General features: G+C 44.0%; 1 protein-coding gene across 2 annotated transcripts; it reads left to right on the top strand.

Moving 5' to 3' along the window:
• The first annotated feature begins 1,472 nt into the window (after positions 1-1,472).
• TTC4 (tetratricopeptide repeat domain 4) lies at positions 1,473-26,874 on the top strand. 2 transcript variants are annotated; one of them, XM_040627263.1, is made up of 10 exons: positions 1,475-1,663; positions 2,271-2,388; positions 3,139-3,300; positions 6,759-6,836; positions 8,297-8,421; positions 19,160-19,246; positions 21,031-21,248; positions 21,881-21,962; positions 23,498-23,580; positions 25,679-26,874. In XM_040627263.1, exons 1-10 carry the CDS (start codon positions 1,553-1,555, stop codon positions 25,779-25,781), a joined length of 1,167 nt encoding a protein of 388 aa, XP_040483197.1. In that variant the 5' UTR covers positions 1,475-1,552; the 3' UTR covers positions 25,782-26,874. The 2 variants fall into 2 exon arrangements, with proteins under 2 accessions (XP_040483198.1, XP_040483197.1); XM_040627264.1 differs by lacking the exons at positions 21,031-21,248; positions 21,881-21,962 and having other exon boundaries at positions 1,473-1,663.
• Positions 26,875-27,449: the final 575 nt, after the last annotated feature.

Here is a 27,449-nt window from a genome sequence, read left to right as displayed (position 1 = left end):
CTTCACCTGGCAACCCAGGCCTCCCTAAGACAAATTTGCCCTTAGGTCTATCACTGCCTTGCTATCTTCTGCAAGATAAAGGGCTACGAGATAAAGGTCTGACTGTCCTCTGGCCCTCATTCATCTTGCTGGCCTTTCCTCTTGACTCTTGTGGTACCCAGCATGCCAGGCTCTTGCACCCACCTTGCCTCTCTGCATAGGGACTCCCACTGCTGCCTAAAATGCTCAACTCCCCTCCAGCCCCCATCCATCTGGGGAGATCTTCCTCATCTCCGCTCTCAGTTCTGCAGAGAATGTGGGTCTGTGAAAGCTTGCTGACTCCCCGAGGTAACACCCACCCTTCTATGCCTCCACTGTGCAGACTTGTGAAAGGCCCTGCTTCAGATTGGTCTGCAGCTTGTCTGCCTTTCCTTCTAGACCAGGCTGTGGGCTCCCTGAGGCTAGAGGCCCCAGTGCAGGGTCCCAGCAGATGGCCACGGTTGCAGGAAGGCGCACCTGGCCTGGGGATCCTGTTTCCATCTCAGCTGGGGTGGATAGGGAGGTGGTTAACCTCAGAAAAAGGCATGTCTGATCCCATAGCCCCTTTTCTTGAAACTCTTCGGAAGGTACCACTGCACTCTTAGGAAGACCCAAGTCTTCAGAGTCACTACCCATCATCCCTCCTACCTGTTCCACCCCCATCCCCAGCTCCCCTCCCTGGGGCTGGGCACTGCCAGTCCCCTCCGTAGAGAACGCTCTTCCCCAGACAGGCCCTGGCCATTCCGGAACTCCCCATTTGTTTGCATGCAAGCACACCCGGTTTAAACTGCACCAGTCCCCTCCAATAGGGACACCTGGGTGGCTCAGTCAGTTGGGTCTCCAACTCTTGATGTCAGTTCAGGTCATGACCTCAGGATCATGAGATGAGCCCCCCACCGGCTCCCTGCTTAGCGAGGGGTCTGCTTGGGACTCTCTCCCTCTGTCCCTCCCCCTGCGCATGTGCTCTCTTTTTCCACTCCCCTCTCTTCCTCAAAATAAATAAATAAAAAACCTTTTAAAAAATAAATAAAAACTTTTCCCCGATAGCTTTTGCTAGCACCTGACAACCTCTCACATCTTATGTGTTTACTGTCTGCCTCTTCCCACTCTCTTATCAACTCCCAGAGAGCGGGGCGGGGGCGGGGGTGGGGGGGCGGTGAGTGTTTGATCTGCTTTGCCCAGCCCTGTATACCCAGCGACAATAGGCCTGAGCACACAAGGAGCTTAGGAAGCATCTATTCACTGGCTGAACAAACGAGCGAACGAAGTGATAGTGGGGCATTGTGGGGCGCTGGGTTTATCCACCAAACCAAACCGCTCGGGGCGGGGCGGCGGCCAGCTGAGGGGGCGGGACGGGGGCGGGGCCGGTCGGGGAGGGGCGGGGCCGGCCTGCTGGGCCCCAAAAGGGCGGAACCCGAGGCGCGCGGGCGGGCGGGGCCCGGCCCGGAGGACTGAGGGAAAGGCACCCGCGCTGCCGGAAGTGGGCGCGCAATTCTCGCCGCCGGCACCGTGGCGGGAGACCTGAGTCGTCGCTATGGAGCTACCTGAGGTGGACGTCGCCGGCGACGATGCCATGGACTCGTTCCTGGAAAAGTTCCAGAGCCAGCCTTACCGTGGCGGCTTCCACGAGGACCAGTGGGAGGAGGTGGGCGGCCCGGGCCCCGCACGTGTGTGGGGGTTGTCGTCCCGACCCCCGGGCCTGGCGGGCAGGCGCCTCCCGCACCCCCGGCCCTCTGGCGCTGCCGGCCGATGGGTGGTTTCAGCTTGGGAGTGTTAGGAAATCGGCCTCGGGGTTTTGAGGGCTGTCTTCAGCTGCCACTTCATTTTAGGCGTCCGGGTTTTGGGAGTCCGACAGACCTGTGACTCCACCACTTGCTGGCCCAGTTACTTAACTTCTCTGAGCCCGTGTCCTCATTTGTAAAATTTCCTTAAGTATAGCTACAGTCTCGTAGGATTGCGGCAAAATTGAAGGGATATGGTGGGTAAAGTGCCGGGAACATAAGAGCGCTCAGTTAATGGTGATTCCCACCGCCCTTGTAAGATTGTGAGCGCAGGAAGAATCGTTAGCGATCCTTACTTACCCTGCGCTCTCATCTTACACGTGGGAAACTGAGGCCTGGATAGGGAGAGAGATGGCTAATCATGACTTGCAAATCATGATGAGTAAGAAAACTTTGATACAGAGATATGGAATTGGGTCTGCGCTGTGGAAAATCTTACTCCTATAGTTCATTCTTTCTCTACATCTCCAGGAATTTGAAAAGGTCCCCCTATTTATGAAGAAAGCGCCATCTGAAATTGATCCCAACGAGAATCCTGACTTGGCTTGCCTCCAGTCAATTATTTTTGACGAAGAGCGATCTCCAGAAGGTATCTTACATGAGTCTAATGTTTGTTCTGTGTCTCCATTGAATTGAGGTAAAGAGCGAGTCAGACAGATTCTGATAACAAGAAGTAGTTAGCCTGGGCTAACTCGTCACTATTTATTTCACATATACTCAAAAGTACCTCCTAAATGCTAGGCTTTGGGCATAAAGGGATGAATAAGATTGCCCTCAAAGGTCTCATGCGCCAGTGGATAGCCACATTGTCCTGTGTGTATGTGATAAGTGCCAACATGCAGCTAAGTACTAGGTGCTGCGGGAACACAGAAGAGGGGGAGGTAGGAGTGGGCTCACAATGCATTGGAAATCTGAAGTGATTCTTAACAATTTTGTAGGCTCTTACTAAGGTGACGAGAGAGGAATTTGCATTCTAGGGAATAAAATATAAGCAAAAACAGAAGTATAATTTCCCTCCATTTCTTCAGTAATTAAAAAAAAAGTCCTTCAAGAGGTAGGATAAGGATACTTTTTTCTTTATTCACCTTTTTTTTTTTTTTGGTAAGCATCTAATAATCTACCTTGTAAGATAATTGGAATTGATTGTAGCAGTTAAGTACACATGACTTTGCTTCTCCATGTTTATACCCAGTTTTATAGGACTAATTTTTTATTTTTCTTCATTGGTTTCTTTTATTTGGTTTATCATATGTAACATTATTGTATGATTTAGAATCTATTTTTAATGAGCCTTTAAAAAAATAGGAAATAGTGATTATTTTTTTTCTCTTCTTTGCAGAACAGGCCAAGACCTATAAGGATGAGGGGAATGATTACTTTAAAGAAAAAGACTATAAAAAAGCTGTGATTTCGTACACTGAAGGATTAAAGAAGAAATGCACAGACCCTGATTTGAATGCTGTCCTTTATACCAACCGGGCAGCAGCACAGTACTATCTAGGTAATTTATTTTGTTATTTAGTGCTTTCTAAACAGTCAACTTATGGTAAAAGCCATTTTGATGGCTAGTGCAGAGTTTGAGAGTGTCAGACAAAGAGGTGCTTATCCCAGAAAGCTAGGCTAGTTTACTCTAATTGAACACTGATCTTCCAGGTAGACCGGGTGAAAAGAGAAACCAGATCGACTGTATAATTCTTACTATCTGAACCAAATGAGTGACATACCTTAATACATGAGTTGGTATGATCTGAGATTTTTTTTTTTAAGCCCAAATGTTTCTGTCTCAAAAATAATGTGTTTTTGTTTTTTATTTTTGGCCTTTTACCCTCTTCTGAAGGATGCTAGAAGGATCAAGCAAAGAGATTTTTGTGTGAGAGAAACTATCTTAAAGGGAGAATTTTTCAAAGAGTATTCTGTGGGACCTGAAGTTTTGTAAACCCCCTTTTCAGGTAACACTAAGTAACATGCGGGACCATTCTGCAGACGTGACTTTGGGAAACATTCATTATTGGGTAGCATTATTGCTGGTGACTAGTCTTGGTTATGTTAGGCCCATGTTTCTCATCACAGAGTTTAAAGAGACCGGGGCCTCTGAGGGGCTGGTAAAAGAATAAGCCTTGTGGTCTAGCTGGGATAAGTCTGCTGGGACCCATCACCATTTGAGCAGAGTTTCTCCCCAACCATAGTCTGCTCCAACTGTTGTCTCCTTTTGCATGTTTCATTATAAAATTCTAAATAGTAACAGTGGTATAGAACTTTAGAGATTATTTGGGCCAAACAACCCCCTCATTTTACATAGGCCCAGAGAGGGACCCTCTGATTAGTGCGAGAACCTGGACTAGAGACCCATTCTTCTAACTTCTGGAGGAATACATTTTCTTCATTAGCAGATGAACTCGAGTTCTTGTTCTGTGCTAGGCAGTGGTGTCGCGGAGATGAGTCAGATCTGGCCTTTCCCTGAAGGCGTTTCATTCATTTCCTTATTCAATCAGTAAATATATATAAAGCACTTACTGTGTGCTAGGCATTGAGCAACAGCTGCATAGTTCCTTTCTTTGGGGGAACTTAAAGACTGTCATGTATAGGGCTAATCAGACCAGAAGGAGCACCTTGTGAGAAGAAAACCATGTGCGTGATGCCAGAGGAGCAGCGGCATAGTCATCACAGCCATTCCTTAAATGAGATCTCACTGGTACAGCTTACAGAGCACTTTCACACTTGTTATCCCTCTTGACCTCACAGCAACTATGTAAGTAGGTGAGGTTAACAGCTTTATCCCTAGTCAGCAGAGTACGCAACTGTAGTAAAGTACAGTAAATTGAGTAAAATGAATTGTGTAAGGGTGCACGGTGCTAGGATTGGTATGCAGAATCAGGTTCGATTCCAAGTGCACTAAATGGTGCACACTTCCCGCAGTACCTGGTGCTGTCAGTTCCTTAGTCCTGGGTACTTTAAGGTTCTGCAGTACAACTTGACAGCTTTGGGGCTTTCCCTCTGCTGGCTTGGAATTCAGTTTTCTTAGGCCTGATTAGTCATTTAACCATTGTCTGTTTTCGAGCTTTAAAATGTATTCTCTGGTCTTACTCTTCTTGTCTCTCTGGGTTTATGGCATTTTGGGGAGGAAGGGGGAGAGTAATGGAAGTTTAGTTAAATCCTTATGTTCAATCTACCACCCTTAACCAGAAGTCTTTGGATCTCTTTTATATACATTTTTTCCATAGTTAATATCATTGCTGTTCTTCCAATTTTGTATTCAGTTCTTTTCACTTAATTTTATAACATAAACAGTTTCACCTGTCATTAAAAATATTTGTGAATATGATTTTAATAGCTACATAAAATTACATCATTTAGACATACCAGTGTTTGTTTACACAGTTGGCTTTACTGTTCTGCTATTATTGAGTATATAGCTGCTTTTAGGTTTTTGTAAATAATGCAATAATGAACACAGTGATAAAGTTTTCCCACGAATTCTGATTATTCTTAAGGTTGAAGCCAGATTTGGCAAACTATGGCTCACAGGCCACATCTGGATCCCTGGCCTCCTGTGAGCTAAAAATGTCTTTTATATTTTTAAAGGATTGTAAAACAAGAATGTGTAACAGACCATATGTGGCTGGTAAAGCCTAAAATATTTACTATATGGCCCTTTACAGAAAAATTTTGCTGACCTCTGCACTAGATTTTTAGAAGTGAAAATAATAGGTAAATACCAAACTGTTAAGTAATATTTACAGTATAAACTAGAAAGTGAAAATCTACCTCATGCCCTTCTAATTTGGATAACAGTGTGTGTGATTGCACACTTTTTTTTTTTAATTTTATTTATTTAAGAGAGAATGAGTACAAGCAGGGGAAGGGGGAGAGGGAGAACTAGACTCCCCGCTGAGCAGGGAGCCCGACGTGGGTCTCCATCCCAGGACCCTGGGCAGAAGGTAGACACTTAACTGACTGAGCCACCCAGATGCCCCTACACACCTTTTTTTAAAAATGAATTTACAAATATATATTTGTGTGTACATATGTCTATATATTTAGATTGGTTTGTTTTATAAAAAATATTGATATTTTACATATTGACATTATACACATAGAACGATCAGTTAAAACAATATAGCACAGGCATCCTATCATGCCTTTTATTTTTTATTTATTTATTTTTTAAAAGATTTTATTTATTTATTTGACAGAGAGAGGCAGCCAGCGAGAGAGGGAACACAAGCAGGGGAGTGGGAGAGGAAGAAGCAGGCTCACAGCAGAGCAGGGAGCCCGACCAGGGGCTCCATCCCAGGACCCCGGGATCACGCCCTGGGCCTAAGGCAGACGCTTAACGACTGAGCCACCCAGGCGCCCCCCCATCATGCCTTTTATGTGCAGATCTATCTTACCCTTTTTAATGGTTGCATAGTACTTAGTAGTGTGGATTTACCGTAGTTCATTTAATTATTACTACATTGAGGATATTTAGGGTATCACCAGTGTTTCACAATTCACAAAACTCCTGCTGCAGTTGACATGGTTTTACATTTATCCTTGCATATTTGTCCAGGTATTTTTAGGGATAAGTTCTTAGGAAAATATTGTTGGGTCAGAATATATGTACAAGTGCATGCTAATTTGCTCTCTAATTTACCCTGAAGAGTGCCCTTTTCCCATGTCTTCACCCTTCCTGGATATTATGTTTTTAATTTTGTGTTAATTTTAATTTCTTCAGTCACTGGTGATGTTGAGCATCTTTTTGTGGGCTTACTAGCCATTTATAGTTATTCTGTGGGCTTCTAGTCTTACAAATATTTCTAAGACTTGATGAGCACAACTATATTTTTTTCTAAAAACTGTTGCTCTGATTTATATTTCTCCAAGACTATACAAGAATGTCTATGTCTCTACACATGAAATTTTGCAAATATTCTGATCTCAATCTTGTTTTCTCTTTTACTAAATGGTGCCTATTAGGCAATTTTCGTTCTGCTCTCAATGATGTGACAGCTGCCAGAAAGCTAAAACCCTGCCACCTCAAAGCAATAGTAAGAGGTGAGTATTGTAGAACTACAGTATGATAGTCCTTATGGAAAAGTTGGCACTTACTGCACCAAAAGTTGAGGCATTTTAAGCTTTGATATTAAGGTGCTAAGATACTAATGAAATCACCTTATTTTTGCAGCCTTAAGTTCCTGGTCCTTATTAATAGTAACATTCCATTTTTAAAAGCATTTCCCAGAGAATAATATAACCCTTTATATTTTAAGAATTTGTAGAGAAATTGAAACTCCTTATTTTAAATTAATAATAAAATTAATTAAAATAAAGCAGTTCCAAAAGCCACATTCTAATTTTTTCCCCAAATTATCTGATTGAAAGGCGAGATCTTCAAATGCCATGTTAATTAAAAGATAAGTTATGGGACCTTTGCTTATAACTCTGATGCTGAGATGTTCCCAGATTATATTTTCTTTTGTGGTCTGACCTTTCTGTGTAATAATAGTACTTATATTATTTTTATACTTTACCTTTTCTTTGAGAAGCTCAGAGGTGCTTTGTAAACTTTATTCATCATATGTTAATCTTCCTTATAGTCCCATGATCAGCTGCTCTATCATAAGTCAAATGCTTTACCAAAGCTATGCATCTTTAGGTATGCATAGTTAGGGGTTGGTATAGGTAGATCCATGTTCCTTAGCTGTAGGGAAAGAAGGTACTGTTCAAAGATTGGCAAGTAAAGTCAGTGTAGTCCTGTGGAATTGGTACAAGCTGGAGTCTGTAAATCTTGAATTGTCAGTTTTACCTCAGCATGTGACCTTGGCAAGACACCACTCTGAGTGTCCGTTTGCTCATCTCTGGAAGATGAGATTGGATTCTGTTGACGTCTAAGCCCTTACAGTTCTGATATTTGGAAATTCTGAGGAAAGTCTAAAGAGGCTAACTGGAGAAAAACAAACATGGTGAGGGGGAGAAGCAGCTTAACCTGGAAGCCATTAGGAACAATTTTAGGAGAGACCCAAGGTCTTTGATCTAGCCACTGCTTTGATGAATGGCTGAGATCAATTCTGCTCGCTGTCTCTATTTAAATATCATCTGAAATGGACTTTATTCAGATTTGCAGATGAGGAACCTGAAGCTCAGTGATGCTCAGTGTTTTATCTAATGTCTAGTTGGTACACAATAGAGCCAGATCTCCAGCCCAGGTCTGTCTGACTCCAAACCCTGTGCTCTTTGCCATTCAGCTGTAGCCTTCCCTGCCTTAAAAGCCTTTAATGCCAGGGAGGCTTACAGGAGTTTTAAGCTGAATGGGCCCTAGCGATCTTTCTGATCTAAGATACAAAAAATATTCTTCCTTGTCTGGGGAATGCAGTAGAAGGGGCTTTAATAATCTGTTTTCCCTTCAGAATGCTGGCTGGTAGCTGGTGGAGGTTGGGGACGGGGGTGGTTCCTGCATAAGGAGAGCTCTTTCCATGCATATTGTCCACGTATTCTAAGGGTTCTGGGTTCTACAGGTGCCTTATGCCATCTGGAACTGAAAAACTTTGCTGAGGCTGTGAACTGGTGTGATGAAGGGCTGCAGATAGATGCCAGAGAGAAGAAGCTTCTGGAAATGAGGGCTAAAGCAGACAAGCTGAAGGTTGGTGGCAAAATCATTAGCTAGTTGACATTTGTTACTTAGCATTAATTAATTAGTATTTCCTAGATTGTGTCTTTTGGGTCATTGTCAGCTTTTTCTTCTTTAAAAACAAAACCCAAAACTATTCCCACCTTTGGAACTCTGGAGGATACAGACAAATAAAGATAAATAAATAGTTATAATGTGACAGAGACAAGCAAGAATATATAGTACATATAGTAGTAGTGTCTAACTTTACCCTGGACAAGGGCAGGGCAGAGATGCCAATAGCAGAGAAGTTTTGCTAAAAGAGGTGATTTCTGCATCTGATCTCTTGGAAGACTGAGCAAGAGTTTACTCCCCTGGAGGGTGGGGGTGAGGAGTGGACAATATTCCAGACAGGAGAAAGCATAACCATTGGCAAGTCCTTGATATTTCTGAAACTAAATCCCTTCTTTGAGAATAGTGAACGTAATGTATGCCTCAAAGGTTTTTATGAGGATTAAATGAGAACGTGTGGGTGTGCGCGTGTGTGTTAGCACATTTCTTGACTTACAGCAAGGAGTTGATAAATTTGTGGCTATTGTGATTTGAATAAATAAGAAGTGGCATAAGACTGCCATAATATAATCTGCACACTGTAAATCTCTTGAAAGAGAGGAGGGGAGATGACAGTTAAACATTTAAACAGGGGCGTCTGGGTCCTCAGTTGGTTAAGTGTCTGACTCTTGATTTCGGCTTGGATAGTGATCTCAGGGTCCTGGGATCCAGCCCTGTGTCGGGCTCCCCACTCAGCAGGGAGTCTGCTTGTCTCCTTCTCTGTCTGCTGCTGCTTGTGCATGCGGACGCTCTCTCTATCAAATAAATAAATAAATCTTTAAAAAGAAAAAAAATCAACATTTAAACACACCCTTAAGCTTCTACAATATTGCGTAACTCCCAGCTTTAAGACATCTGAAGTTGCTGATGAAATGCACATAATAGCAGCAGTGATGATAAAACAATAACAGAATACCATCGCTACCAAAAATAATGTCCAGCATTTAGATGGCATATCCTGTGTGTATCTTCCAGGTGCTATTTAAAATTTTTTACTTTCATGAATTCATTTAAACCACATAACAGCCCTATAGGGTAGGAACTATTCTAATTGGCCTTTCAGTAGTGAGGCAGCTAAAGCACAGAGAGATCAGGAACCGCCTGAGTCATAGCTGTGGTGAGGCTGGGTGTCAGAATCAAGCAGTCTGGCTCTAGAATCCGTGTGCTTAGTCCCTGTGCAGTACTGCCTTACATGTCTATTCAGTACAAAGCCAGAACTAGACTTCAGATCCCCTGATTCCTGGTCTAGGTCTGTCTTCACTGCTTATACTATGGAAAGGGAATTTGCAGTGCAGTGGGAGCCTTCAGCTCTCCCTGCAAAGGGGCAGGTTTTAGTCAGAGGTCGTTCTGGTCATATGGTAGAAAAAGTAGATAATCTGTTAACTCACATGGCCTGGTAACAGAATTCTGAGCCCAGGTAACTGGGTGTGGGCCAGAATTTCTAAAAGTGGTATGTATATACAGGAGACAGTATTTAGAGGGCTACTGCGGAAGGACATAGCAAGTTAATACACAGGAAAAGCCTTAGTGGACCTAAATGACAGCTTGCAGGTCCTGTAGCACAGGCACAGTTTTTTGTTATTGTTGTTTTGTTTGTTTTTGCAGATTTTTTTTTAAATTTAAATTCAGTTAATTAGCATATAATGTATTATTGGTTTCAGAGGTAGAGGTCAGTGATTCATCAGTCTTATGTGATACCCAGTGCTCATTATATCACATGCGCTCCTTAATGTCCATCACCCAGTTACCCCAACCCCTCACCCCCTCCCCTCCAGCAACCCTGTTTGTTTCCTATGATTAAGAATCTCTTATGGTTTGTCTCCCTCTCTGATTTTGTCTTGTTTTATTTTTTCCTGTCTTCCCTTATGATCCTCTGTTTTTTTCCTTAAATTCCACATGTGAGTGAAATCGTTTGATAATAGTCTTTCTCTGATTGACTTATTTTGCTTAGCATAATACCCTCTAGTTCCATCCACGTTGCAAATGACAAGAGTTCATCTTTTTGATGGCTGAGTAGTATTCCATTGGGTATATACCACATCTTTTTCTTTCTTTTTAAAAAAGATTTATTTATTCGTCAGAGAGAGAGAGAGTGCATGCGCGAGAGCACAAGCAGGGGATGCTGCAGACAGAGGGAGAAGTAGGCTCCCTGCTGGTCAGGGAGCCTGGTGTAGGACTCGATCCCAGGATTCTGGGATCATGACCTGAGCTGAAGGCAGACACTTAACCGACTGAGCCACCCAAGTGTCCCCATATACCACATTGTCTTTATTCATTCATCTGTCGTTGGGTATCTGGGTTCTTTCTTTGGTTTGGCTATTGTGGATATTGCTGCTGTAAACGTAGGGGTACAGGTGCCCCTTCGGATCACTACATTTGTATCTTTGGGGTAAATACCCAGTAGTGCAATTGCTGGATCGTAGGGTAGCTCTATTTTCAACTTTCTGAGGAACCTCCATACTGTTTTCCAGAGTGGCTGCACCAGCTTGCATTCCCACCAACAGTGTAAGAGGGTTCCCCTTTTTCCACATCCTCTCCAACATCTGTTGTTTCCTGACTTGTTACTTTTAGCCCTTCTGACTGTTGTGAGGTGGTATCTCATTGTGGTTTTGATTTATATTTCCCTGATACAGGCACACAGTTAAAGATTTCAGGGCCCAGAAGCCTGACACGGGGTATGGGTGACATTGCTTGCTGAGTGTCAGGTTTATTCTATATCTGAGTATAACCTGACTCAGGATTCCTACGTGCTTGGCTTGTGTAAGCAATGGACCTCATATAGCTATATTAAAGTCAGACGAAACAGCCATCAAGGCAATGAATATTACCAGAAATAAAGCATGGCTTTGTTGAATGATAAAAGGGTCAGCTTATCAAGAAGATTTAACAATTCTAAATATGTATGTATCTAAGAACTTCAAAATGTAAGAAGCAAAAAAATTGAGGGAGACAAATGTACAAATAGGTGTAGATGTCAGCGTCCTTCTCAGTAACTGATAGAACAAGTAGATAAATCAACAAGGAGAAATGATGTCAGCAAAAATGGCCAAATAAAGATCTAAAATTCTTTACTTCATGAAGTCTATGAAAAACTGGCAAAAATGGTCAGAGTCACTAACTTTTTTCAGAGCTCTGAAATGAGCCAAAAGCTTGCAGCAATCTGGGGAGTGTTTATTCAAGAAAAATGGCTGAACCTCTAAGCACAGCAAGCTTTGTGACATTTTAACTTGCCCTATTCCCATCTCCTACCCCTGGTACCACAGTAGCCTTGAAAGAATCATGGTGAAAATGAGCAGCCCGGCAGCCACCAGAGGAGGCAAATATGATTAGAGCTCGCTCAGAGCCCCATTCCCAGAGAATTGCCATTATCGGACCATCTGGGTGGTCTCCTAGAAAACCCCACTCACAAGACAGATTTTATTCGACTCATGTTGGAGCTATCCCAGTATGAAGAGCTTTTTTGCAGGGGCTGGGAATGAGGGATGTGTCAAAAACAATTAGAAGTAGTTATTTAAGATTGTAGTTGTCTGAGAGAGTGGATGGCAGGGCAAACAGTAGGCTTACCAGAATAATTAAAAGGAAAAGCTGGTGATTCTTCAGGGGCTTTGAAAAGCTCTAACATATTCCTGGAGATCTACGAGGTCACATGTGTGTCTGGGCTATGCATGTGCTCAGGAAGGATCTAAGAAGGCCCTAAGAGCTGACCTCTGGCTGACTCGGAGGCTCTGTGAAAGCAGTAAGGGAAGGCTGAGGCAGAATTGTAAACTGGGTGAGTGCTGAAGGTGTGCCACAGTGTGCACAAGGGAGCCCCTCAGCAAAGAGCGGGAGACTTTGGCTTTAGGCATTCAGGGAAATCTGTCCAATCATTAGCTGACCACTAAGCTGTTTAAGGACTTCATTGATCATATAAAACCAAATACAGGCTTTACAGAACTAGTTCAGGAAAGTAACTAAACAATAACAACAGCGATATCAAACACTGGAGAGGAAAGAGAGAGAATTCAATTTCCAAAGTTGCCACATTGTATTATTTTAAATGTCTGTTTTTCAGTACAAAATTACAAGACATGCAAAGAAATAAAGTATGGCCCATACAGAGGGAAAAAAATCAATAGAAAATGTCCCTGAGAAAGCCCAGACATGAGACTACAAGACAAAGACTTTAAACCAGACTTTGAAATATGTTCCAGGAAGAAAGAAAGCAATGTCTAAAGAACTAAAAAAAATATGAGAACAATGTCTTACCAAATAAAGACTATCAATAAATTGTGAAAAAGAATCAAATAGAAATTCTGTAGTTGATGGGGCGCCTGGGTGGCTTAGTCGTTAAGCGTCTGCCTTCAGCTCAGGGCGTGATCCCCGCATTCTGGGATCGAGCCCCACATCAGGCTTCTCCACTGGGCGCCTGCTTCTTCCTCTCCCACTCCCCCTGCCTGTGTTCCCTCTCTTGCTGGCTGTCTCTCTCTCTGTTAAATAAATAAAATCTTTAAAAAAAAAAAAAAGGAAATTCTGTAGTTGAAAAGTATAGTAATTGGGAAGTTCACGTAAGGGCTCAAGAGCAGAACTGTGAAGATAGATCAATTGTGATTACCCAGTGTGAGGAACAGAAAGAAGAATAAAGAAACATTAAGAGAGGGGTGTCTGCATGGCTCAGTCAGTTGGGCATCTGGCTTTTGATTTCTTTCTTTTTTTTTTTTTTTTAAAGAATGATTTCTCTCTCCTCACGGCCCTTTTCATTATCTCTTTTTTTTTTTCTTTTAAGATTTTATTTATTTATTTGACAGAGAGGCATCGAGAGAGGGAACACAAGCAGGGGGAGAGGGAGAAGCAGGCTTCCTGCTGAGCAGGGAGCCCGATGCGGGGCTTGATCCCAGAACACTGGGATCATGACCTGAGCTGAAGGCAGACGTCTAACAACTGAGCCACCCAGGCGCCCCCTGACTCTTGATTTCTAGGTCAGGTTATGATCTCAGGGTCGTGGGATTGACCCATGTCAGGCTCTGCACTCAGAGGGGAGTCTGCTTGAGATTCTCTTCCTCTCTCTCTCTCTGCCCCTCCCCCCACACCCATCTTCTCTCTCTCTCTTTAAAAAAAATAAATCTTAAAAAAAAAAAAAAAGAAACATGAAGAGAGACTGAGGAACCTGTGGGGTGCCATGAAGTATATCATCATAGACATGGGAGTCCCAGGAGAGGAGAAAGAAAAGGGACAATAGAATATATGAAGAGATAATAGCTGAAAACTTCCCAGATTTGATAAAATAGTAATCTACCCTTCCAAGAAACTTAACAAACTCCATGTAGGATATACTTGAAGAAATCTACACCCAAGACATCATAAACTTGAAATTCAAACATGAGAATGTTAAAAGCATCAAGAGAGAAGAGACTCTTCACATACAAGAGATCCTCAATAACATAGCTGAGGGGCACCTGGGTGGCTCAGTTCGTTGAGCATCCAACTCTTGATTTTGGCTTAGGACATCTCAGGGCTGTGAGATCAAGCCCTGTGCCAGGCTCTGTGTTGGGCCTGGAGCCTGCCTAAGATTCTCTCTGGCCCTCTCCCTCTGTTCCCCACCGCCCCCCCCCAAAGTAACAGCTGATTTCTCATCAGAAGCCATGGGAGCCAAAGGGCCATGGGTTGACATTCAGAGTGCTGAAAGAAAGACTGTGAGCTAAGAAATCTATGTCCAGCAAACCTATCTTTCAAAAATGGAGAGGAAGGGGCGCCTGGGTGGCACAGCAGTTAAAGCGTCTGCCTTCGGCTCAGGGCGTGATCCCGGCATTCCGGGATCGAGCCCCACATCGGGCTTCTCCGCTGTGAGCCTGCTTCTTCCTCTCCCACTCCCCCTGCTTGTGTTCCCTCTCTCGCTGGCTGTCTCTATCTCTGTCAAATAAATAAATAAAATCTTTAAAAAAAAAAAAATGGAGAGGAAAAGTAAAACTCTATAGGTGCAAATGATACAATCTTGTATATAGAAAATCCTAAGGAATCCACTACAAAACTACTAGAACTAATAGATTAGTAAGTTGGTATGATACATTAATAGACAAAACCCAATTGTATTCTGTAGACTTGTGAACATTCCAAATATGAAAACAATTCCATTTACAATAGCATCAAAAAGAATAACATATTTAGGAATAAATTTAACAGAAATAGCATAAAACTTATAATCTGAAAATACAAAACATTGTTTAAAGAAATTAAATCTAAAAAAATGGGAAGACATTCATGGATCAGATCTTGATATTGTTAAGATGACAGTGCCCCCAAATTGGTGTACAGATTCAACTCTGTCTGCATCAAATTTCCAGTTGGCCGCTTTGGAGAATATTGACCAGCTGATTCTAATATTCATACGTAAAGTCAAGGGACCCAGAATAGCCAAAACAATCCTTTAAAAAAGAAAAAAAAAGAGGACTCACACTTCCCAATTTCAAATCTTACTACAAAGCTATAGTAATCAAGATACTGTGGTACTGGCAGAAGGGGATAGACTTACAGATCAGTGTAATAGAATTGAGAGCTCAGAAATAAACCCTCATATTTATAGGCAGTTGCTTTTCAACAAGGGTACCTAGACCATTCAGTGGGGAAGAAACAGTCTTTCCCATATCCGCATGAAAAGAATGAATTTGGACCCAACCCTACCTCATACTATAAGCAAAATGGATCAAAGACCTAAATGGAAGAGCAGAGCTATAAAACTCTTCAAAGAAAATGTTGGCATTAATCTTCATGACCTTGGATTAGGCAGTGGTTTCTTAGATATGACACAAAAAGCACAAGAAACAAAAAAGATAAACTGGACTTCATCAAAAGTAAAAACTTGTGCTTCAAAGGTTACCACTGAGAAAGTGAAAAGACAACCCACGGGATGGGAGAGTATTTATAAATCATGTATCTGTTAAGGGACCTTTATCTAGAATGTATAAAGAACTCTTAACATCCTAATAATTAAAAGACAACGCCATTTTTTAGATGGGCAAAGGATGTGAACAGACGTTTCTCCAAAGAGGATAAATGGCCAAAAAAGCACATGAAAGACGCTTAACATTAGTCATTAGGGAAATGTAAATCAAAACCACAGTGAGATACTGTGTCACACTAGGATGGTTATAATTTTTTTAAAGGAAAATAACAAATGTTGAGAAGGATGTGGAGAGACGGAAACCTTCACGTGTTGCTGGTGAGAACGTAAAATGACAGCCACTATAGAGAACAGTTTGACAGCGATACCTGGGTAGCTCAGTCAGCTAAGCATCTGCCTTCCGCTCAGGTCGTGATCCCAGGGGCCTGGGATTGAGACCCACATCAGGCTCCCTGCTCAGCAGGGAGTCTGTTTCTCCCTCTGCCCCTCCCCCTGCTCGTGCTCCCTCCCTCTCTCTCAATAAATAAATAAAATCTAAAAAAAAAAAAGAAAACATTTTGACAGTTCCTCAAAAAATTAACCACAGAATTAACATATGAACCAGCACCTCCACTCCTAGGTATATACCCAAAGAAATTGAAACAAGTAGTAAAATAAATACTTGTAGATGAGTGTTCATAGCAACACTGTTCATAACGGTCGAAAAGTAGAAAGCGATCTCAATGTCCATTCGCTGATGATAAACAAAATGTGGTGTGTTCATACAGTGGAATATTATTCAGCCATGAAGGAGAATGAAGTATGATACCCACCGCAATGTAGATGAACCTCAAAAACACTGTTAAGTGAAAGAAACCAGATATATATGACTCTATACATATATCAAACATCCAAAATAGGCACATCTATAGAGACAAAGCAGATTAGTGGTTGCTGGGGATTGGGGGTGGGGGGAGTGTGGAGTGACTGTTTAATGGGCTTGGGGTTTCCTTTAAGGGTACTGAAAAGAGAACCAGGTAGAGGTGATGGTTGCATAGTACAGTGACTGTATAAAATGACAATGAATTGTATACTTTAAAATAGTTAATATCAGGGTACCTAAGTGGCTCAGTTGGTTAAGTGTCTGCCTTCAGCTCAGGTCATGATCCCGGGGTCCTCGGATTGAGCCCTACACCAGGTTCTCTGCTCGGCAGGGAGCCTGCTTCTCCCTGTCTGCTTGCCACCCCCCTGCTTGTGCTCTCTCTCTCTCTGTCAAATAAATAAAATCTTTAAAAAAAAAATAAAATGGTTAATACGTCATGTGAATTTCACCTCAATTTTTCAAAAAATTAAGAAATACATATATAAGCCATAGAAGACAAGATTATTGGTAAAGATAAATTATTGGACAAAAGTATTATAGGAACTAGTCAAAACTTAAAATTTTTTTTTTTTTTATTCGACAGAGATAGAGACAGCCAGCGAGAGAGGGAACACAAGCAGGGGGAGTGGGAGAGGAAGAAGCAGGCTCATAGCGGAGGAGCCTGATGTGGGGCTCGATCCCATAACGCTGGGATCACACCCTGAGCTGAAGGCAGACCCTTAACCGCTGTGCCACCCAGGCGCCCCTAGTCAAAACTTTAAAAAAGACATCGTTAAGACTAAAAGGCAAGCCATGGAATTGGAGAAAATATTTGTAATGCATATATCTAACAAAAGATTTGTATCCAGAATATGTGAAGAAATATATTCACTATGAAAAAAATTTTAAATGTGGCAAAAGAAACGAACAGGCAGGCCACCTGGGTGACTAAGTCAGTTAAGCGTCTGACTCCTGATTCTGGCTCAGGTCATATCCCAGGGGTCTGGGATCAAGGCCCACATCGGGTTGTATGCTTAGTGTGGAGTCTGCTGTAGGATTCTCTTGCTCCCTCGGCTCCTCCCCTGCTTGTTTTTTCTCTCTCTCTCAAATAAATAATTTTTTTTTTTAAGATTTTATTTATTTATTTGACAGAGACACAGCCAGCGAGAGAGGGAACACAAGCAGGGAAGTGGGAGAGGAAGAAGCAGGCTCCCTGGGAGCCCGATGCGGGGCTCAATCCCAGGACCCTGGGACCACGCCCTGGGCTGAAGGCAGGTGCTTAACGACTGAGCCACCCAGGTGCCCCTCAAATAAATAAATCTTTTTAAAAAATGAATAGGCACTTCTCAAAAGATGATTTTCAATAAGCACATGAAAATATGCACAGTATCATTAGTCATTAGGGAAAGGCAATTTAAACCTCAGTGGGATTCCATTTCTTAAGACTGACGGTACCAAATGTTGGTGAAGGGTGGAGCAACTGAAATTCTGCCGCACTGCTAGTGGGATATATAACGGTACGTATGATGGAAATCAGTTTGGCAGTTTCACACACCTATCCTGTGACCCAGCAATTTCACTCTGAGGTGTTGACCAAGAGAAATGAAAACATAATCTATAAATTATATCTCAACAAAGTTGTTTTGTTTTTGTTTTTTTAAAGGGCAGCAGACTTCACAATTCAGGGCTCCTCTGACCTGGTGGTCATTCTACTTTATGTGACTGCCAAGACCCCAAACTTCATGAGACTTCATAAGCTACATCACTCACATGTGTCATGCAGATCAGAGTAAAAACAGCAGGGGACAGAGTCTGCAGTGTCATTTATCATTCTCTAATGTGGACCGTGGTTGAATGTAGCTCAACTGTGAACGCAGAATTGGACGTAGTTTAGTGGTATCCGTGGGGTGGAGTACTCTGGGTGATGTCATCAAACTTCCTAACAGCGGAAAGGAGTTTGCAGCTCTGTTGGCAGACTGGATTGGAGAAGGAATGGACAAGAGTTATCAGCCATTGTCTCCTGGAAGGATAGACTTTGTTCACGAGAAATAAAAGATCTGTGTTAGCCTCTTTGGGGCTTTTGTGGGGAGGATGAGGGATGCCTGGTACTATATTTCAGATCAGAGGTCAGCAGACTGACCCCCAGGCCAAATTCAGCCTGTGGCCTGTTTTTATACATTTTGTGAACTGAAGATGTTTTTCCCATTTTTAAAGAGTTATAAACAACTAACAAAAGTAGATAATATATGACAGAGAGCATACATGGTCTGCAAAGCCTAAAATACTAATCTCTGGCCCTTTACAGAAAGTTTGCTGACCTCTGTTAATCTACGATCCTGAGGATAAGAGCAGAATCAGCTGGTTTGGGGCAGATTTGCAGGAAAAGGAAATCTAAATTATATTTCCGCCAGATTAAGTAGACTGATGATGGTTTTCTCTCATGGATTATAATTGGGTGGAAAGGGCAGAGCCTCTGATAAGTTCTTGCCCTGGGTTTTTCTAGTATTTCCTATACTCCGGCCATCCCAGAGAAGTTGAAGTACCCCGTAGACCTTGATGTCAGTCCCTCTACCTAGAATGCCCTTTTGTCCTCCATCTGGTGGAATGTTCCATGTCCATCTAAACCCCGTGGGGGCACAGTCCATCAGTCCTCTCTATTTCATAGCACTGGATTCACATCACCAGGGTTACACATAACAGACATTTCATTGTTTGTCCCCCTCAGCAGACTGTGAGCTCCATGGGTTTGAGAACTGTACATTTTTAAATTTCTGCTGCCACCAGTCCTGTGCTCTTAAAGTGTTAATTGAACTGAATCAGGCTGCTGGTATTGCTTGACGCAGGAGCCTGGGTTGGACAGATACTGGAGATAGTAAGAAGCAGGCTGGGGTGACAGAAGATGAAACAAACTCCGTAGAGCTGATGGGTCTGAATTTCATTTTTAGAGAACTGAGCAGAGGGATATCAGGAAAGCAAAGTTGAAAGAAAAGAAGGAGCAGAATCGGAACGAGGCTTTACTCCAGGCCATTAAGGTGAGTTCTCAAACCTCAGGCCCATATAGTCTTGCTAATCCTCCGGCTTGATGGGAACCTGTCTTGGGATGCTTTACCTGAATGAATTTGCTCATTTTCTCTTTGCTTTGGTGAAGCAGTATGCTGAAGGGGCTCTGGTGTCAGACCCCCTGAGTTCAGTCGGCTTCCCTGCTTGTGTACATATGTTGATCTCGGGTAAGCTACACTGGATAGTTGCTATGGGTTAAGCATTATTTAATCTTCATAGTAGCCTTCTGAGGTAGATCTCCTAGCTCCTGATCTGCTGGATGGTGATGTGGTCTCAGGGAGGTGAAGAAACCTCACACAGCTAATGTGTATCAGAGCCAGGTCCTTGCTCTTAGCCACTGCATCCTGGAAAAAACCTGAATTTTTAGGATGTTGCTCCTTTAACAACAACAACAAATTTGACCCTGTCCTTTCTTCCCTGCATATAAATGGATGTAGTCTGAGCCAAATCTTGTTTTTACCTGGATACTGAATACCCAGCAAGTCACCTGTGGAGCTTTGGCTTGCTTGGTTTTCACAAGGGAGATGACACCACCATGAGATTGTGGAGTAGGCTCTTGGTTTCATTCTTTGTTGAATTAAATTATGCACCATTCAAGTTACTCATTGACTTCGAGAACTTCACACTACTAAGATGCACTCCACTAGTCCCTCCCATAACAAGCAGTCTGTTAACTCTTGTTAACAGATTAAGCAGGATGGAATACTCCAGGTTCTCTGGCTCATCCTCATTCACAGTGAGATATTTGGTCATTTTCTGAAATGTAGAATATTGGAATGCCCATTCGCATACAGACCTGATTTTGGCTCTCTCCTTCAGTTTGACCATGCATCTCAAGCTTCAGTGTGTGTAAGGATATCTGTAACAGCCGTACACACGGAACCCTATTTTACTGACGGTTTAAAGCAGGAGTCAGCGGATCTGTAGCCAGTGGATCACAGCCCTTATGGCTCTTTTCACACTGTGGTGGCAGAGTCAAGTAGTTAATTTCAGCAGAGACCATTTGGCTCACAAAGCCTAAAATATTTCTGTCTGAACCTTTAAGGAAAAGTTTGCCAACCCCTGATGGTAGGAGTATCAACAGTAATTTTGATTGCATGTAACTTTCCCCTCGGGTGCTAGCCTCCACACACATACATAAAGAGACAACTCTTATATTCAGACCTTTGATTTATCTTTATTTCCATGAGGCAGTCAAGATTAGGTCATTGTGCATTATTATTATTTTTAGTATTCCATGTCCTAGCTAAACCAACACACTTGCCATTTTCGTATATGCTACACTTTTGATCTTTTCTGTGCCTTTGCATATGCTGTTCCTTGGGGGTGGAATGCCTTTCCATCCTCCCCCCACCCCTCCAACTTCTTTGCCTTTCATAGTCATTGCTCAGGGCCCAGCATTCCCCAGTCATCTCCGGCCCCCAGGCTGAATTAATTATCAATGGTCTGTACTTCTGCAACTCCACTTCTTACCTTATGTTGTACTTATTTCCATAGCTGTTTGCCCACTAGACCATGAGCAGGGCCTTGAGGGCAGGAACCGTGTCTAGCTTGTCTCTGTGACACAGGGTCCAGCATGTGGTAGAATCCTGATGAAGGTGAGTTATCCCTGCTGTGCTCAGCCTTAGGGGTAATGAAGATGAATTGTGGAGAGCTGGCCTCAGGGAGCTCACAGTATGATGGTTTCCCTGCTATTGAAATGGGCTTGCCTCCTTCCACACAATAAGGTTTGTGTGTATTTCTGTTTTTAATCCAGGCTAGGAACATCAGGCTAGTCTCTGAAGCTGCTGGTCAGGATGAAGATTCAGACTCAGAAGGTCCAGGTGAGCTTTTCCTGGATGGGCTCAGCTCGGAGAACCCCTATGGAGCCAGGCTGACTGTAGATGAGCAGGGCAGGTTAAGCTGGCCCGTGCTCTTTCTGTACCCAGAGCACGCCCAGTCGGACTTCATCGCTGCTTTTCACGAGGACTCCAGGTACTTACTTGCCCAAGAGCCCTCTGTTCTTGCTGGCATGCTCTTTCCTTGCTCTCTCGGCAGAGGGACAAGTGGATTTTTGGTTGAGGAGGGAAGAGAATACAGGGTTAACAGTTGGTTTGGCATAATCTCTCTATCCTGGAGCTGATTTCTCCCTTTACTAACCATAACTAGCTTTGCAATGACAGACACAAGTGTCACCATCATTCTAACTGGGCTAGTAAGTCGAGCACCACAGTATCGTCCGTCAAGCAGTGACACATATCTCTGGTGAGATACGAAGTCATTCTAGGTGGTATAGGCATAGTAATTGAAGTGTGTATTTATTGGAAAAAATACAACTAGCAATTTTGACATGTGATTTCATAGGGTTAGTGCTTAGAATGTGGCTAAATGTAAGGGATGTTAAGCCTGAGTCAGTTTAAAGAAAATCACTATGTCGTAACAGGACAAGTCATACACATACATACACATTTTAGCTTAAGTCAGATGGTTTTGGCTCAAAATAGCTTAGGCCTGCATTTCATGTTTTGTACATTTTTGATAGCTCTCTGAATGGGTGTCCAGGGACTGTGAGGTAGAAAATAGATCATGAGTTATTGATACCCAGAAAGTACATGTTACATCCTTAGGCTTATTGATCATCTAATGGTGATGTTTGGTGAAACGCCTTCTTGGGACTTAGAGCGGAAATACTGCCCTGATAATTTAGAGGTAAGAGATGTGTTACCTTGTTCCTCGATGGGATATTTTTTGCGGTGGAGGGTGTGCGGGGGGTGAATAGGGCAAATTTTTAATGCCTTAAAAAAAAAATTGTGTCAGGACCTGTGGGTGGCTTAGTGGGTTAAGTGTCTGCCTTTGGCTCAGGTCATGATCCCAGGGTCCTGGGATGGAGCCCCATATTGGGCTTCCTGCTTGGTGGGGAGCCTGCTTCTCCATCTCCCTCTCCCACTCCCCCTGCTTGTGCTTGCACTCTCTCTCTCTCTGTCAAATAAATAAACTCTTCAAAAAATAAAAAAAAATTTTTTTAAATATGTCAAATGACACAGAACATAAAATTTACTATTTGAGCCATTTTTAAGTGCCTGCTTCTGTGGCATTAAGTACATTCACATGGTTGTACAATCATTCCCACCATCCGTCTCCACTTCGTCATCCCAAACTGAAACTCTGCACCGTGAAACAGTAACTCCAGTCTCCCCTCCCTCCAGCCCCTGGCAACCACCATTCTGCTTTCTGTCTCTGTGAATGCGACTACTCTAGGAACCTCATATAGGTGGAACCATACACTGTTTGTCCTTTTGTATCTGGTTTATTTCACTTAGCTTGGTGTCTTCAAGTTTCATCCATATTGTAGCCTGTTTTTAAGGCTGAATAATATTCCATTGTTGGGACTTTTTTTTTCCTTTGTTTAAATCACAGCTTACAGTACAAGGACTTTCTCTTCTACTAACCATTTGAGAGTAAGATGCCAACTGATGCCCCATTGCCCCTGAATACTTCAGTGTCAGTTTCCTACAAACGAGGATATTTTCCTTCATAATCCCAACCAACCATCAAAATTAGGAAATTAGCTTTGATACATTAGTACCGTCGAATTCTCAGACACCCTGTATCAGCCGTCCCCGTGCAAGGATACCCTTCTCACCTATATGCGCTCTGACACCTCATCTTGGACCGCCATCCTACCAGGTAGCCCTTATCACCTGGCTTCGGCTGGCCAGCTCCCAGCCAGGCTGCCCTCCACTGGCCGGGCTCTGATACCGTCACTCCCTGCCAGCCCTCCTGTATAGACAGCTTCCTCACCCTGCGTGGGCTTTGACACCTGCACAGGACCATCCTGTATGGACATCCTTCTCATCCTCCTCGGGCTCTTCCCCTGCTTTGGGCCACCATAGATGGCTTGCTTCCCCAACATCTCAGGGGTCTAGGACTGTATTGCTAGGGAAGTGAAGGCTCACAGGCCTGCGCTTGAATCTTGGCTCCTCTGTTTGCTAGTTGGGTGTCACTGGTGAATTATTTCCCTTCTCGGAGCCTTCGTTCTATCTTTGGAAAATGGAGCCCGTAATACCTTTTTTAGTATTATGGGCAAGGACCGAGTGCTTTATATTCCACAGCTCTAAAGAGAAGTCATTCAACTAATAACAGTTGCCATCTCTTTAGCTTTTCCCTAGGCTTGGCCTCAACATGTCTAGTGCTGCTGAGGCCCTGTATTTGTATCTGATTCCTGCTCCTCTGTTATTCTGCAGGTCTACTTTGAGGATGAAGACGGGACAGAACTCTACCAGGTGGCTCCCAAGAGCACCCTGCTGCAGGTGCTGCAGCACCCCAGGTGAGCCACCGTCATGAGGCTGAGTAGGCCAGGGGAGGTGCTCAGGCGCCAGCCTAGGGATCCAGCCAGGGTCTCATTCCACTGCTGCTGGACTGCCTTGTACTCCCCTCCCTTCTGCCCTGGACACAAAACTGTGAGACGGCAACCATGGATCCTGGCCCAGGTCATTGGCCAAACAGGCTTCAGTGTGACTCAACCCGTTGCTCTGCAGCCAGGACGCCCTCAGACTGGGAGACGTGAATGGGGCTGCTCTGAGCAGGGACAAGCTGCCTGGCTGTTGTACTTGAAAACAGCAGGGTCGGCACTCGTGTTCCTCGTTGTGCCTGTGGCCCCTGCTACCGTTATATGGAAAGAACACTGGTTTGTGAAGTCTGACGCCATCATTTACTGGCTGTGTGACTGTAAGCCCACACTGCCTCCCTAGGGAGGTTTCTCATCTTTAGGATAGGAGTACTAATTATTGCCTACATTTTTCTCAGGTATTTAAGAGCCAGCGAGAGAGGAGGAGTCAAAGTGCTTTTGTAAACTGTAAAGGGCAGTCTTGTTGTAAGAGTGAATCTTTGTTAGGAGCTGTGCAGCCAGCTGGATTTGGCTTTTGTGTCTTTGTTCAACTTTGGGGTGTTCCTGGACCGTAAAGGAATCCCCTCAGTGGATTTGTAAGTAGACTCTTAGACTATTTTTCCCTAAGCTTTGAGCAAAGCAAATGCTCTTGCGTTTAGGCTAAAGGAGCCCGATGTGTTGGGCATAAGGGTTGGGTAGGCATGGTAGGAGAGAGGCTGGAGAGCTGGGCTAGGGCCATTCGTGAAAGCCTTGAATGCCCTGCTCAGCAGCGTACTTTATCTTGATAGTGGAGCCACAGCGTATGTGTAGGTAAAATTTACAAAGTCGTGTACAGATTTTGTATGTACCAGTTGATGGTGAGGCATGAGGTAAGGGGTGGATTGGAGAGAGATTTCAGAGGCAGATTGGATGGGAATTGGTGATGTGACTGACTTGGTAGGGGGCCAGCTGGTCTTGATGCTTCTGCTTTGGCTTGTTAGGCAGGAGGTGAAGATTTCTTCAGATATGATTGATGACTTCTCTTAGCAGGATTTTTTTCTGGCACTCTATCTCCCTTCTGGTTTATAGACAAATTTTTTAGCTATTCATTTTTTCCATTATTAGCAAATTATTACAATTCTTTAAAGTCCTGAGGTCCACTCTCCCCATCACCAAAAAATGGGGGAGAAATCTATACAGAAAGCAGATCTGTGGAGAAAAGCCAATTTCATGCTTCTCAGAAAATGTAAATGCTGTTGGAACTGTTCACTTTTTAAATGACTGGCATAGGTAAGAGGCTATCCAGGATAGGATTCTGGCAACTTCAGACCTTGAACTGGGTGGAGCTAAGATACAGACCGCTCTGTCCAGATCCAAGCACATTGAATAATGCTAACAGTCCTCAATCTGGGAGGCCAAGGTCTCGCCCACCTCTCCAACCTGCTCCACTCCACTTGCCTTATGCCCCAACACCAGCAAATGCTCTGGTGACCTGCACCTCCTCGCTTTTGCTCCCCCGTGCCTCATCACTACCCACATCTAAATTAAAGTCCAGACGGACAAGGCACCTTCCAGGAAGCTTTTCTTGATTCCCCTTTCCTATAGAGGGAATCGTGCCCTTTGGGCTAATGCTGTACCTCACAAATGCTTCTGCGATTGTTTTGCTGTCATTAATTATTTATCTCCCGCCCCTCAGGACTTGAAAGCAGGATGATGGTTTTTGTTTGTTTAGCACAGGGCCCAAGTTACCCTGGGCGTGCACTGTTGAATGAATGAATGAATGAATGAATGCGTGCGTGCGTGCATGTTCTTATAGTTTGATTCCGTGTTTAGTCACAGGCATACATGATGCTAGCGGATTGGCCCAAATGTTCTGGCTAGGCTGAAGCAGGGAGAGGGTCATCCTAATTTGCCAGATATGTAAACAGCCAAACAAATAAATATGCTAAACTTGCATTTTAATGTTGACATCCAAAGGTTCACCTTGAATGTGGTTGGGAAGGTGCACGGATGATTAGGATCGCAATTCAGTTAACCCCTTCTGTTGTGTTCACTGCAGGTACTTCGTAAAAGCCCTGACACCAGCATTTTTGGTCTGTGTAGGATCCTCTACGTTTTGTAGGAATTATCTCCAGGGAAGAAAGGTGCACCAGGTGAAGTAACCAAGCCAGGCGGAGCCAGGCCCCCTGGATCTCTTCCCTCACTCGCCTCTGCCTGGAGTCCAGCACACTTGAATCAGCGGAGCCTTACACTTTATTTCTGCCACCCTGGGGACGGTCCTTCCGTGCGTCGTGGTCAGGGGAGAGCTGCTGACTTCCCTGAACTACATTCTCTGTGGTCAAACTGCCAAGCTCCAGCTGGTCTCCACTCTCTTCTGTTGATAAAAAACTCAGCACCTTGGTCAGGACATCCTTGGACTCACTGTGAGCTGTTTCATCACCAGCTCTATCCCTCAAGGGACCATCTTGCAGTTACCACAGCAACTGACCTGAGGAGGTCCTGGCCTGTGGGCACAGACTCAGGATCCAGTGCCATGGTTCTGGCTGGACCTTTGTGGTGTTCGAGGCCTCAGAGAAGCCACCCCTCAAACCACGCATATACACAAAGCACACAAATAATTTTAAGGCATTCAGGCTGAGGGACTCCAACCCCCAGGTGTCTCACGAGCAGAGAGGCTTGCTCTGTGGGCATGCTGTAGGTCCTTGGAGTGAGATGAGGTCAGGAAAGCTGGCTCCTGTTTCTGCACCCTGAAGACCTACAAACCAGGGTCCTGCAAATCCCCTAAAAAGTTTACCAGTTTTCCTGCTCTGTGCAGTAGGGGAAACTGATGGACTTGGATGGTAGACTCTTGAGTTCCTCTCCAGGTTTCACATTTTAGGATTTTGTGCCTTTTAAACATGTTTTGGCAGTTGAGTCATTGTCATAGGTTGTATTTTTGTGTTCAGCTTTTGCTCCCTCCTTCCTAGAGGATAGGCTATATCCTTAGCTGTAGCCACGGGACTGCTTGCAGTGCCCGCCCCATCCCCCGGGGGGAGGCAAAGGGATGCGGGTAGACACGTCCAGACAGGAGGTTGGAGAGCATCGCATGGGGAGTTCATGCTCTTTTCCTTCTGCCATGAGAACACATTTCCCGGCTAGCGGCTGTTCCCTCAGCCTGGGTGCCCGCATGGTGAGACGTGGAGCAGAGCTGACGGAGCTGGCCTGCAGCCGTTCACTGTACCATGAATGAGAAATAAATGTCTGTTGTAGTTGTAAGCAGCGAGATTTGGGGGTGCTTTGTTACTGTAGCAAAGCTAACTAACGCGTCATTAAACTGAAACCAGCTGTTGTCCTTAAGGTGCACTGATCTGAGGTTTTGTGCCGTGCGCTTCACTGTCTCTGAAGGGCAGTTTGCTGTGCACTATTGACAAAGAACCACGCAGCTTTCCTTCCAGGGGCGGGTCCCTGCATGTGGCTTGTGGCTGGAAAGCTGAAGTCCCGCCACCACCCTCCCCTGGCTTAGGCCATACAGAGACCATTCGCTCTCCCCAGCTAGACGCACTGCTTGGCTCTCTTTGTAAGAACTCGGCACTCTGTGTACGAGGCCAAACAGTTGGCCAGCAGCAACCCTGGCGGCCAGTGCAGGGTTCCATGGCGCAGCAGCCTCATGTCCTGGGGTGGAGCAGGTCCCGGTGCCACCTCACTCATCTGTGAATGATGCTTACCTGCCTCTTTCCTGGACAGCCCTGAAAAACCAAGTTCTGGAACCTTCATCCCCACCACCCAGTCCTTTCTTTAGGCTCCTGGCAGTCCTGGTTATCAGCCAGCTTCAGGCCCTGCCTCTCTATCCG

This window comes from Ursus maritimus, unplaced genomic scaffold (assembly GCF_017311325.1).
Source record: "Ursus maritimus isolate PB19 unplaced genomic scaffold, ASM1731132v1 scaffold_12, whole genome shotgun sequence".
NCBI classification, from domain to species: Eukaryota; Metazoa; Chordata; class Mammalia; order Carnivora; family Ursidae; genus Ursus; species Ursus maritimus.
This window is presented reverse-complemented; position numbering and strand designations above follow the sequence as displayed.